This window comes from Grampus griseus, assembly GCF_964374135.1.
Source record: "Grampus griseus genome assembly, chromosome: 2".
Classification (NCBI taxonomy): domain Eukaryota; kingdom Metazoa; phylum Chordata; class Mammalia; order Artiodactyla; family Delphinidae; genus Grampus; species Grampus griseus.
The window spans coordinates 127,960,944-127,975,348 of record NC_139018.1 but is presented as its reverse complement, the minus strand read 5'-3'; the positions used below and the strand labels follow the sequence as shown (position 1 = coordinate 127,975,348).

At 50.9% G+C, this 14,405-nt stretch overlaps 1 protein-coding gene across 1 annotated transcript in view; it reads right to left on the bottom strand.

Moving 5' to 3' along the window:
- Positions 1-2,602: 2,602 nt before the first annotated feature.
- LOC309818778 (protein FAM169B-like) overlaps positions 2,603-14,405 on the bottom strand; it is a gene marked incomplete at its 5' end in the record, with an annotated part of 85,157 nt that continues 73,354 nt past the window's right edge. The window contains 4 exons of the mRNA XM_082648713.1: positions 2,603-3,527; positions 4,769-4,863; positions 9,216-9,347; positions 13,162-13,344. Coding sequence (XP_082504839.1) covers positions 3,348-3,527; positions 4,769-4,863; positions 9,216-9,347; positions 13,162-13,344 — 590 coding nt within the window. The 3' untranslated portion in view covers positions 2,603-3,347. The remainder of the gene's footprint in view (positions 3,528-4,768; positions 4,864-9,215; positions 9,348-13,161; positions 13,345-14,405) is intronic.

Genomic DNA, 14,405 nt, shown 5'->3' with positions numbered 1-14,405 from the left:
CATATATGCAATGGAATATTACTTAGCCATAAAAAAGAACGAAATTGGGTCATTTGTAGAGATGTGGTGGACCTAGAGTCTGTCATACAGAGCAAAGTAAGCCAGAAAGAGAAAAACAAATATTGTATATTAACGCATATATGTGGAATCTAGAAAAACGGTACAGATGAACCTATTTGCAGGGTAGAAATAGAGATACAGACGTAGAGAACGGACGTGTGGACACAGGGTGGGAAGGGGAGGGTGGGACAAATTGGGAGATTAGGATTGACATATATACACTACCATGTGTAAAACTGATAGCTAGCGAGAACATGCTATAAAGCACAGGAAGCTCAGCTTGGTGCTCTGTGACAATCTAGATGGGTGGGATGGGGGAGGGAGGGGAGATCCAAGGTCCAAGAAGGAGAGGATATAGGTATACATATAGCTGATTCACTTCATTGTATAGCAGAAACTAAAACAACATTGTAAAGCAATTATACTCCAATAAAAAAATAAATAAATTTTTAAAAAATAAAAATAAAACACACCACGCACACAGCCTATCTGACAGTCTTCATGCACCCCTGCCACTTGGAAGGAACCCTGCACAGAGCCCCACACCGACAGGGCTGTGTGCTGCCAGGGAGAGGCTGCTCTGAGCTCCACGTTTCTCTCTAACGCCACGTGGTTTGTTCGTACATCTTTTTTTTTTTTTTTTTTTTTCCGGTAGGCGGGCCTCTCACTGTTGTGGCCTCTCCCGTTGTGGAGCGCAGGCTCAGCGGCCATGGCTCACGGACCCAGCCACTCCGTGGCATGTGGGATCTTCCCGGACTGGGGCACGAACCCGTGTCCCCTGCATTGGCAGGTGGACTCTCAACCACTGCGCCACCAGGGAAGCCCTGTTCGTACATCTTTAAATGAATTACATCAACACATCAGTTTTTCTTCCTTGGGAGGATTCTCTTATTGATAGTAACTTCATCAAACCCCTGAGCCACTTTGATCAGTTCATTTCCTCATAAACAGAAAGCACCAGTGATTTGTCTCAAACAGTGAAATGTTCACAGCTCACATCTACACCATGTGTGAAAGGTTACGTCTGACGTCACACACAGCAGCCCCTCCACTACAGACTTGAGACCACTGTGCCTCCTTCCCAGAGAGCCTACATGCACTGGGGGACTTTACATCTCCGTACGGAGCTCTAAACTTTCTGTTCAGTTGGACTCATCCCTCTTTCTAACGAATGTAAGAGAGACAAGCGTATTGGAAGATTCCAGGAGGGACCCTTCCAGAAAAGTTTCCTTGAGTCCAGGGACCATGCTTCACTTATCTGTATGTCCCCTGTGCCCAGCACAGGGCTTGGCCCTGAGCAAGCATACTGAATGTCTATTGTACAGCAGGATGGATAGATGGATGGATGGATGGATGGATGGATGGATGGATGGATGGATGGATGGATGTGAACAAATGGGTAAATTCGTGGGTGGGAAGATGAGTGGAGAGATGGAGGGAGAGAGCAAGAGAGGGACAGGGAAATGGATGGGTGGGAGGATGGATGGATGGATGGACACATGGGTGAGTAAATAAGTAACAGAGGTCCCACCCCATGTACCCTTTAACCACTCAGGGAAGCAGCAAGTATCTTGCCAGCACTCGGCACCGGTCGTCTTCTTCCCACCCCCAGCCTCCAGGATGGACTTCACTAAATCCCTAAAAGATTGAAACTGTCCTTCCACCCACCTCTCCAGGGTCTAGCAGCAGAGGAACAGAAGGAAGGTGTCACCCCTCACTCCTGAGGTGACATGTCACCATCCACCCCCCACCAGTTACCAAGGGCCAGGTCGGAGCTGACACTCAGCCACCCCAGGCTGACCCTGGTGGAGGCTCAGGGAGGCCCAGCGAGTGACGAGTGCTTAGAGGCCATGTGGGAAAGAGAGGACACCTGAGCTGAAACCAGATGTGTAAGCAGGAATGAGCCTGACTAACGTGTGTGCGTGTGTGTGTGTGTGTGTGTGTGTGTGTGCGCGCGCGCGCGCACATGCATGCGTGCAGGAGGGAGTGGTGAGGGCGGGGAAGGCAAAGACCCCCAGCAGACCCTAAGTGAGACCCGGGTGTGTCTGAGGATGGAGAGGCCCAGGCAGCCAGGCAACAGAAGACAGGGCGGGCGAGCCCAGAGGCAGGTGCGGCGTCAGCGGGGCCCTCTGTGACAGGCCCTGAGTGCTGCAAAGACAGTGTCGAGCCACAGAGGGGGTGGGGTGTCCTTGGTGATACAATCAGGTTTGCACTCCCCAGAAGTCAAGGCGGCACTTGGGTTGCCCGCCCCAGGACGACCTGACCAGCCTTCCCTGGAAAGAATCCTGCTGACCCTGGGAGAGCCCATGCTGACTGCGGAGAAAGCCCATCCCGATCTCAGGAGACAGGCTCTGAGACCTCGTGAAGCTGCCTGGACTGTGCCTTGCCCTGTGAACAGGCTTCAGCACTTGCCACGGCCAGCCTCGCCTGTCCTCACTGAGGTCTGGGGGGGCAGGAACCCTGATGGCGGCTGGGCACGTGCTGGAGCAGGGCTGTGTAGGTATGTAGAAAGGGGGGTTGCTGTCACATGCAGGCCAGGATGTCACCTTTACAGTCACCTTTATTAGCACAAGCCTGTCCGCTGAAGGCACCAATACTATAGAAGGGCCATCAGCCTGAAGTCCCCTCTGGTGGTTCCCTTGGGAAGTAGGTGCTGCTACGATCCTGGTGCCCGCCTGGAGTCCACTCTGAGCGCCTCCTGCACCAGCCAGACGTGAGCCAGAGGCCTGGGTGTGCACCAGGCAGCCTGGTCCTGACCTCAGGGAGCTTCCGACGTGGCTGAAGCTTCTCCAGAAAGAAACATGTCTCCTTGGAAACCCCTCTGGTGTCTGGGGTCTCGCAGTTACAGCAGAGCTGTCATGGGCAAACCCCAGAGGGATTTCTGCAGTGTGGACGGGGCAGCCCTGGGCTTCCTTGTGCTGAAGAAAGAGGCGTAGTCATGTGGTTCCAGTGCAGTCTTCACAAATTCATCCTGAGCAAGAGAAACCATGTTAGGTTTAACGAATGGGCTTCTGAAATCTGAGCGTGGGAAAATGATTACTTGCCCCTGTACAGCACCTTCGGATTAAATGGGGGGCTTCTCAGGCTTCCCATCACCTGAGTCCACACATCAAGCCTGAGGTAGGAAGGTCTGTGTGGTCATTTGCTCCTCAAATGACAGCACAGCAAGGACAGAGGCCAGCTCCCAGCGACAGGAGCATGGAGTGGCAGGTAGCTCTCAAACCCACGTCCCCTGGAGCCTAGGCAAGCCTCTCGGTGGACTCAGCTCAGCCTCTGCGAGTTAGGGGTTAGGAGCTGGGACGCATGTGTTTCCGCCACGACCCTGGGGGCAGCCCAGCATCCACCGCCGTCCTCTTGGCTTCCTTCCCCTCCTGCTCAGCCCAGCATGCTCTCGCAAGCCACCCAGCTGCTTCTGTCACTGCGCAATCTTGATCATTCTTCTCCACTTCTTCTCCACTGATCCTCTCCTGAAACCAGAAAAGAATCAACAGAGCATCCCAATTAACACAGGCCTGGCTGCGCCCCGCACCGCGAGCTCAGAGTCAGAGCAGGCGAGCCAGGTTCACACACCAGGCCGGCCGCAGGGACACCGTGTTCTGTACATAAGATGCTCTGAGCACAGATTTACTGATGGGAACATATATTTAGTGGTGGGACATGAAGTCCTGGCCCGGGGAGATCCAAGAGAGAACAAGGCAAGGAGGCACTACTATAAAAGTGGGGAAGCGCAGACTTCCCCAGACACACGCCCGCAGGCGTCAGGTCACACTGGACACCTCCTGCTTCCTCTAACGGCCTTCAACGTTTAAAAGGAGAGTCAGAGATTAGCACAGAGGCAAAGCACACGCTCGGTTCAGTAGCCTGACAGCCCATCTTTCCACTGTGACCCAAGGAACAGGAAGGCCCTCCTCTGCCAGATGGCTAGAACTGATGTCAGACACTAGTCAGCTTTTCTAAGATAATCCAGCACTTTCTGAGATGTTTTATGCCTTTGATGTTGAGTCTTCTATCCCAGAACCATCTGTTTTCCAATATAAGCAGCATTCCCCACAAAATGCATTTGTAAGTTTTGGAGTTTAATGTCATTATCGTTTCTTTAGGGATTCCAGAGCAAAGGCCCTTCCACGCCAGCAAATGGATGTCAGCACAATCACCTTGTGTGGACAAGTGTCTGGCTTGGCCTCAGGAAAATACTCATGGAATCGTATCACTCCAAAATCTTATAAACTACTGACGACAACAGGCCAGCAAGGAATATTCAGGAACCATCCTTACCCGCGGTTCTGTCTACCATTGCTCTGAACCATCTCATAACCTAATGCCCTATTCCATTTTCTAGCATCTGGGCTTGAGGGGCGGGGAAGGAAAGAAAGATAAATTTGTCCACACATTAGTTCTGCTTGAAAGATACTGGTCCATCACAGAATCTGAAATTCAGATTTTTCAGTATTTCCTTAACAATGCAAAATTACGGCTCATTCCCATGTGTTCTCTGTTTAGTTTTGGCTTTGTCAGAGCTTGTCTAGCTTAGAGAAGAGGACCGTGAAAAGTCTAATTGCAATGGCCTCTCCTTCCACTGCAGCTCGGAGATTCTGAGCATAAATCAAGGGCCTACTGCCCCAGAGGAGCCCAGAGCAGAGGTGTTTAGGAAACTTCATGAGCATGACACAATGACTAGTCCTAGAATGACACACATTTGTCACTGTACCTTGTTGTCTTCTCCATTATGGGATATTCCGGGTCCACCGTCTTGAGAAGTGCACCCAAGAGCAGTCACTTCCTCCTTGGAATTTCCTGGGTGAGCTGCCCTCCCCAAGCAAGAGAGTGGGGTGAGCAAATGGGGTGACTCCCAAGGGACTGGACAGTCAAAAGATTAATAATATAATGGGGACACTTCCAAAAGCAAGGAACCCCACGACCCAGTTCTATCCTTTTGACCTTCACCCTGACACCTGCTACATGCCCCCCAAGGACAGGAAAACCTTCCAGGTATTGGGAGAGTGGTTCTATTCAAGCATTTCTGAGCTGGAATTTTGATCTATTCTCCCAACTATTCAGGCATTAAATGCAGTCAGATCTCCCATTCTATTCCTTGGCCCCCCTCTTTGCTCACTGGAATTCTTACTCACAAGAGAGACCATAATCACACATGTTAATTCAGCCTCTCTCCCCGCTCCTACCAAATCAGTACCAACTTGGAAGGGGGTGACTTTCTTATCCTACTGTGCACCTCCCCACACCCCAAAATCCATATGTGGAGGTGTGGTGAGGGGTTCAGATCCTTTAAGAAAAAAATATGCAGTTTTCCATTTGAGCTGAAAATACAAATGAAACACATGAAAATACAAATGAAACACATTTTTCGAATAAAGAATATTACTTGTTACCTATATAAGTAAATGTTTAAAGTTTATTTCCAGACTCTATAAATGAGGAAAATTTGGTTTGGCAAAATTGAATCATAAGCATCTAAAAATGCCAGCCCTCTTTAGCCTTCTCTGATATGTAAGATTTTATATAATACAGTAGTAGCTGCCCATGTACTTTCCTTCACAAAAACCATAAGCTCATAAATGAGCTCAGATACTTCTCAGCCAGCCTCATTGACTACTGTATCCGGATCACCTGGACACTTCCCAGTGCTGAGAAATGCTCTGTTAACAGTAATCAACTGAATGAGTGAGTGAATGAATGAATGAGAGAATGAAGTAGATAATCCATTATCAACTTTCTTCCTTTCCTGATGTGTGAAACTTTGGTGTCATGTGTTATGGATGGAAGTATGTTAATAGCTATCAAACTTTCCCTTGTACTTTATTCCTAAGCAATGAAGGTGCAATACTTTTTTTTAAATTAATGATAATTTGGACTCACGAGGATGAGAATCTGAGAAGCAGTCACACAGGTAGGTCAAAGGCAGATGCCTATGATTTACCATCCGATGCTGCAGCAGATAACAGTGGCCACTAGAGGGAGCCACACAACCTTTCAAAGAGCAGCATTAGACCAAAAAGCCCATCCAGCGTGGTGGTTCTGTTCTCTGCCCTTCCCAGCCTGGCTCACCCCCATATGCTTGCTCTTGCTACTGCTCTGTGTAATGCCTGACTCTCCAGAACAAGCTGAAACAAGTTAGAGCTGCAGTCTGCTAAGCATCAGGCTTTTAGAAAAATGACCCCACTTCCTCAGCTCAAATATTTCACATCTCTTTATGTACATTCCCTCCAGCTTTAAAAATTAAATACAAACAGAAGAAAAGTATTTTCCCCATGGATGACAGCTGAATCTATTAAAACTTCACCTGGAAAGAAAGCAAAAATATAACCTAAAAATGAAAAAAAAATTCTTTTTTAATCTGTGTGCAATTACTTCCTGCCTCCAGCAACTTTTTCCGTTAACAACAACAACAAAAAAATCGACTGTTGACGTATTCAATTTCATCCCCCCCCCCCCCAGTAAAGAAACTTAGGCATGTGCAAGCTAATGGGGAAGTCACATCGGACAGAATTCTGATCCTATTGGTCAAGTTTCAAAGGCTTCATATGTAACTGAGTATAGGAAGAAAAAAGTTTCCCACAAACTCCTTCTCTCAAAAGGTCTGAATAACCCTGTAAATATTTTCAGGGCCTTTATAAGCCACAGATGTTATCAACACTCAGGACCGTGCAAACTCTAAAATCCCCAGTCCACAAATGACACTGCTTCAAAAACAGATTTTAAAACATTTGAAAGGAGAAGTTAATTTCCCGCTGAAATGTTGTGGAATGTTGTAATATGTCCACACCTTAGTTAGAATGTGAAAAGCAACGGGCCCCACCGGGCTTCTGGCTTATAGTTCTATTTCTGTGGCCCATGAAATTGTAGGAAACCTCCTAAATAATAGTCAGAAATAAAGGGACAAAAGATAGAATTTGAAAAACAGAACAATTCAAGAAAGCAACTCTAAGAATAACTGATTAAAACTAAAATTAAAATAAGTGGCCTCGTGACATTTCCAAGGAAGAGAAGATTCCAGAATCTGCATTGTTTGGTGATGGGTGGGAAAACCCAGTGGGCTAACATTTGCTGATTTCCGTGAGGAGAGAATCAGACCAAAAACAGAGAAACTGCTGAGCATCTGGGCTAATCTGTGATCGCATCTGTGGCCCCCACTAGCCGGCCGGCCTGGAAAAAACCTGAATGTCAGCGTCGACTGACAAAATTGTTACAAAATGAAGCTGGTTGGCGGAAAACCTTCACGAGTGAATTAAAATCCTGACTGCTGGCCCTGGGGGGATACAGGAGGTGTGGGTGAAACTGGGAACTAGCCATGATTTACACAGGGAGTGAAAAGACCACAACTTAGAATTTTTCAAAAAATTATAGTCTTGGTAATCTAATTATATCCCTAATTATAATGATGACCCTTCTTCCTTCAAGGGACTCAAGCATGCTTCTGGAACCTTCTCTGTGAAAGTCCCCTCATTTGCCGTTTTAAGGAGAGAGTTGGTGCATCTCAGAGTGAGTTAAAGTGACAGGGCTGGCATCTGAATTTTAGCTCATTTCCTCTGACCAGACCACACCAACTCTCTCAGCTCTTGAAATAACCCCCAGTGGAATTCTCCTCAGAGGAAGCCATCTCCCCAATTATGCAAAAACGTCCTCCCCTGCAAACCCCCTCCAGCCCATGCAATTTCCACATGATTTCCACATTCTGATGGGCAAACCATTTTGTTTTCCATTTCCAGCCAAGGAAGTGCAACATCCAAGCCACAAAGGCCAGGAGGCATGGGGGCTGCAGGCTCCTTTGTGAAGCCCAGTGAGAAACTCACACGGCTGGTCGGCCAAGGGCCTGGGACCCTGGCTGGCTTCCCATCATTTCCAACTTTCTACGCCACAGGGCAAGTCACTTAACTGTCTCATTAGGATCACAGTCACAGCCCTGCCACAGCCTCCTTCCCAGGTGCCCGGTCACCCCATTAATATCTGTAAAGACCCATTAAGCCTCCTAGCGGAAAGGCACCAGAGGAGCAAAACCTATCACCATCATCATCAATAAACTCCCAGGCACTCTCCCCTGTCGCCACCTCAGGGGAATCAGTCACCATGGGAAGAGAAAGCCTGGCACCTCAGCCTGCCCATGCATCCCCTAATGAGCTGCCTGCAGCCTCGGAAGTGGCACTCGACCCTGAAGGTACCTCAGCCATGCTTTCATCGTGGCCGGTGAATCTAAAGAGACGCTCCCTCGCCCCCATCTCCCCTGCAGCCCTGCCCCCAGCTGCACCTCCAGCTGTAGCTGAGGCCATCCTCCCCTACCTGGGAGAGGTGGAGGGAACGCGGACAGAAAGCAGCCTGGAGACCTAAAGACAATGTGTGTCTGCCACCCTGTTTGCCCCTCCGGCCCTCAGACCCACCACCTGGGCACAGACACCATCCATCAAAAACCCGCCACAGGGCTTCCCTGGTGGCGTAGTGGTTGAGAGTCCGCCTGCCGATGCAGGGGACATGGGTTCGTGCCCCAGTCTGGGAAGATCCCACGTGCCGCGGAGCAGCTAGGCCCGTGAGCCATGGCCGCTGAGCCTGCGCGTCCGGAGCCTGTGCTCCGCAACGGGAGAGGCCACAACAGTGAGAGGCCCGCCTACCGAAAAAAAAAAAAAAAAAAAAAAAAACTCGCCACAAACTCGCTGAAGACGGCCTGTGTGTCTGTAACAGGGCTGCCTCACACCCACGTGAACCCTCCCCGGAGGAGAAGGGACAGAGCTCGCTCTTCCAGCAAACCCTCGTGTGTCTTAGAATTTTTACCAGATGCACACATTGCCTACGGGAAACAATGCTTTCCAGGGACCTTCTGCTAGACAGAGGCAATTAATCCTCTTGCATGTTTCAATGACCCTTTCCGACTGGAAACAGGGAACCCTTAGTCCCAGGCAGTCTCTGATTTGGCTAAAGTGGGGGAGATCTATTTGAGCAAGAGGGTCTGGAAGGTGTGGTTCGTTCAGGATGGGAGGTGGAGGAAGGCCAGGATGCCACCTCCCGGGTTTCACCCCCTCCTCTATTCCTGCACCAGCAACAAACAGAACGTCTGCGCAGCCTGACTCGATCCGCACCAGTGAATCTGTGCTTCCGTTACCGACACTGGAAAAAACCAGACCAAAGGGCATGCTTTCACCCCGACTCACAATCTGGACGCCTTGCCTGTTGAAGCTGAACCTTCAGCCAGATGTTGACTCGCTGGCCCCAGGCTCCTGGGGGCTCCGCCTCCCACAGGCGCCCCCGCTCCTCTGGATGCGCCGCCAGGAACTTCCTACAGACTGAGGGGAAGTTGCACACAGGAGTCAGGGAGGCCCACGCAGCCCTGGTGCACACACGCCGTCCCTCGTCTGCGTCCCCAGGCACGGCCACTTCCGTCCTTCCTGCAGCCTGGCCCGGCCCACCCCCAGCTCTCTGCTCTGCCGCTGGCCCACGCCAACCCCCACCACCCCGCCCGCCATCCTCCTCACCTGCCTCCCACTTTCATCCATCCCATTAAGCCTGCTCAGGCGGCCACAACAAAACACCACACACCCAGGGCCTTAAACAATAGACATTTATTGCCTCGCAGCTCTGGAGGCTGGAAGTCTGAGATCGAGGTGTTGGCAGGCTTGCCTTCTCCTGAGACCTCTCTCCTCAGCTTGGAGATGGTACCTTCTTACTGTGTCTTCACACCGTCTTCCTTCCGTACCCATCTGTGTCCTAGTCTCCTCCTCTTACTGGGACCTCCTCTTACCAGTCCTATGGGATCTGGGCCCACCCTTATGACCTCATCTAACCTCACACTCAGTTACCTCCTTATAGACCCCATCTCCACATACAGTCCCCTTGGGGGTTAGAATTTGGGGGGGATCCAATTCAGCCCATAACGGCACCCCACTCGGTCCTCTCCACAGGCACTGTCCTTCCTCTTTCTGAGCTTCCACAGCCCTCTTCTCCCAGGGAGCCTTCCAGCTCATCCACAGACACCTTGACTCCAGAACCCCCTCAAGGTTGTAGACTTTTATGTTCACAGCATTTCCACGTGGCAGGGCCCCGAATCCAGCCGAATGGGAAGCTGCTCCTGGTAGTGCAGGTGCTGGGGGCTCCATCAGGCCCAGGGCAAGAGCACAGATGGAGACCCACAGAGCATGATGCTAAGTACTCAAAAGGCGTAAGCCAAGCTAGCCGAGTGCTAGAGAGAATGTTCTGCTCTCCTGTCTTGACAAATATAACTTCTTAACAGCAGGAAAAGCCAGTTTCAAATTTAGAATTCTTAGACTCCTTGGAGTTTTGCACCTGAATGTGGCGATGCCAAGAGAGCTGGCCCCCAGCTGGCAGCCCACCCCTCCTCCCATCCCAGCTCCCCGCCCATGGCAAGGGGCCTGTGCATGCAAATATGGACACCACGCCCACGCTCCACCTACACCCCACCAGCAGCTGTCCCAGGGCCTAAGGATGTGCAAATTGGTGGCATCCTCTGCTCTTGGGAGCACAGATCCAGGACAGAGTCCACTTGGGCCCTTGGCAGCCCCTGACAGGAACCCTGGGGTTCTGGTAGCCTGACCTGCTTTAGGAGTGGCCTGCACCCAGGCGAGAACATCCTCTTGGACCCGCAGATTCCTCATCCCGTGGAGAGAGGCGCAGCTTCAACAGGGTGCTAAAGCGTGGGGCCCTGGGCGGGAGGCCCTCCGGGCCATTCCAAGGGCAGGACTGTACTGGATAAAAGGCAGTCAGTGAAGCCTGAAGCAGCCACATCCGGCCCGGCCTTGAGCCTCCAGCTGCTGCTTTGTCCTGCTTTGTCCACACTCTGCCTGCTCACGCATGAGCCCAGGCACAATCAGGGTGACGTAGAAGCTCAAGGCCCCAGCACCCTTGGCTGGGCCACTGAGACCCCAAGTGTGATTCAGAATCAGTACCTTCAGATCTTCTTTCTCTACCAGGTGGAGATACAGGCCCCTGCGAGGGTCTCTGCAGTGCTGGCCTGGGGGTGGCCCCCGCCCTTTGGAGCCTGCTCCTCCCCAGGAGAGACCTAGGTGGCTGCCCTGGGGGCCAACACACTCAAACAAAGTCTCAGAGCTGAAATGAGAATGAGGGGAGGGATAGACAGCAGGTGGGCATGGACAGAGAACCAGTGCCGGAGTTCCAGAACTTTCCAAGACCTCCAAGTGAGCAAACCAGTGCAGCAAGCCTCCAGTATTCTTTGCACAAATTCAGGATCTTCAGAGTTTCGTGAGAGATGGAGAGTTTGAAAATACAAAGAAATGACCAAACCCACTTGAGGAAAATATGTTTTCGCCTGGTTTTCTTATGACTTCCGAGCAACAGAAGTTTCCTTGCCTTTCGCAGCTTTTCTCTCCTATCTGTTGTTCTCACACCATAAGGACACTGGAAACTCAATAGTAAGGGTCCAAAAGTATCTGTTTGACAAGAAGTGAGGCAGGGCCCAGTGTGGGGTGGATGTGCTTCATGGGGGACCATGGATCCTGGGAGATGCTCCCCAGTATCTCCCACCCTTGCTGATTTGGAGTGAAACATTTAGGATAAGGGCTTTCTGAATTTCCTCTGGCAAATACATATTAAGATTTCTTTTCCAGAACCTGGAGAAGGATTGTGGTAGTTCATGTTATACGTCAACTTGAGTGGGCCAGGGGTATCCAGACATTTCGTCATACATTATTCTGGGTGTGTCTGTGAGGGTGTTTTTGGATGAGATTCACATTTTTAATTAATTATTTATTTATTTATGGCTGCGTTGGGTCTTCGTTGCTGTGTGAGGGCTTTCTCTAGTTGTGGCGAGCAGGGGCTACTCTTCATTGCGGTGAGCGGGCTTCTCATTGTGGTGGCTTCTCTTTTTTGCAGAGCATGGGCCCTAGGCGTGCAGGCTTCAGCAGTTGTGGCACATGGGCTCAGTAGTTGTGGCACGTGGGCTTAGTAGTTGTGGCTCATGGGCTCTAGAGCATAGGCTCAGTAGTTGTGGCACACGGGCTTAACTGCTCTGCAGCATGTGGAATCTTCCCACACCAGGGGTTAAACCCATGTCCCCTGCATTGGCAGGCAGATTCTTAACCACTGCGCCACCAGGGAAGTCCCAGGATTCACATTTGAATCTTAGACGGAGTAAAGCAGATTGCCCTCCCCATTGTGGGTGGACCTCAGCCAATCAGTTGAGGGCCTGACTACAAAACAAAAAGTCTGACCCTCCCACAAGTGAGAGGAACTCCTCCTGCCTGACTGACTGAGCTGGGACATTGGTCTTTTCCTATCTTTGGACTTGAACTGAAACACTGGCTTTTCTTGGGTCTCAAGCCTGTTGGCATTTGGACTGGAACCACACCATCAGTCCTCCTGAGCTTCCAGCTTGCTGACTGTAATCTTAGGATACCTCAATCTCCACGTTGTCTGAGCCAATTTCTTATAATAAATCTCTTCTCTCTCTTTCCCTCTCTCTCTTTCCCTCTCTCTCTTTCTCTCTCTCTCTCTCTCCCCCCTCCCCCTCCTCTCCCCCTCCCCCCTCCCTCCCTCCCTCCCTCCCTCTCTCCCTCTCTCCCTCTCTCTCTCTCTCTCTCTCTCTCTATATATATATATATCCTACCAGTTCTGTTTCTCTGGAGAAGCCTGACTAATACATGGACTCGGTAGGACAAGAGCAGATGTGGGGAGCCATCTTCTGTAGTAAGAGCTACACAGGTGCCCAGGGCTCAGTGCATTTGGAGCTTGCCTTCCCTCAGCTCCTGGTCCCCCTGGGGCTCCGAGTTGGAAAGGCAAAGTGATGACTAGCATCTTCCCGTGCAAGAGCAAAGGCCCTCTGAGGCCCAGCAACAACCAGCAGCGCAGTGGGTTCCCTGGATTCTGCTTCTCTCTGACGCTGTGTTGATTTGGTTCTTATTATTTCTAAATCCAATTCTTCTCAGGGACTGGGAAAGGTTTGCCCCTTGTGATCAAGCTTAAAGTCTCAGTGCTGAAGCAACAGGAGATTTCTCAGAGGAAAGAGACAACTCACAGGTGTGTCATGGTGCCAGCGGCTCTGAGGGACCTCCCACCCCAGAATCATCTGGAACGCATATGAGTTACCCATCCCCGTTACCCAAGCGCTCCTCCCGATGCAGTGATTACCTTGGTACATGGCAGGGGAGATGGGCCAGCTGATGCCCAGGGCCTCGTCCTCTCGGAACGTGTGGCAGAAGTCCCTCAGCATGGCCAGGCCCAGGCCCTGGTGGCGATGGCTCCTCCGGACAAACACGGTGTCTAAGACAGGCAGCAGGTAGCACACACCCGTGCCATCACCACACAGGCTGCCTGCGGGGAAAGCAAGAGACACGTGCTGTCCCCTGGGCTGGACTAGCCTGCCAGGACCCGGCGGGACTCCCACTTGCCAGGTCACTGGTACCATCCGGAAGCAGTGCAGCCTCACAAACTAAACCACTAAAGACCAAACAGCAGATCACCCTAAACCACCAGCTCTCCAGCTTACTGGGCAGCCCACACATTGTCAATTACTGTGAGCAAGGCCACTAGGCTATTGCCCTGGAATGAAATGCAAACCCAGTGACTGAGCAGAGCGAGGCCGTCGCGCACCCATACTCCTCACACCCCTCCCTCACTGTGCACAGTTCAGAGACCCCCAAAACGAAGGAGGAACATCTGGGCAACATCAAAGTTCTCCGTGATGTGGGCTTGGAGACCCAGCCAACGCATCTCCATGGCATGGACTTGTTCAGAGTTCACCATGGCCAATTATGGCAAAGCACGCCTGACCCAAACAGCCTAAGTCCTGTTTCCCATAGAACATCAATGACCCTGCTATTGCAGAGCAAGAGAGGCTACAGCTGGCACCTCTCCCACTTTTCTACCCTGAATTTAACTTTACCGCAACCAGCACTAACAGCAGCAAAGTTGCTGCTTCTGCAACAGGAACCTACCCTTGCAGTCAGTCACCTCTGTTGTCACCCTAGCTAGAAATGCCACACACACCCAACTATATCACCTTCCTCACTTCCCAGCTGCACAGCTGCCTGTGCTCTAGATGCACTGGAATCCAGGAAAAGAAATATGTCGCATAGTCAGCTCCTATTGGAAGAGGTGGTATTTGTGTCTGCAAAGATTCAAAGGTGAGTAATTTCCCAAACAAACAAAAAAATGATTCTGAGTCTAATTAGCCAAGCTGAATTGCAGAGCTACATGCTACTGTAGTGAACTGTTTGAAAAATGGCCACAGTTATTCCCTGTCCTATATCCACACACCTTTGCATGTGATTTTGAAGGTCCTCCCATCAAGATATGGGGTCTACTTCCTCTCCCCTTCAATCTTGCTGGCCTGGTGACTCACTTTGAGCAACAGAATGAAGCTGGCAAGAGCA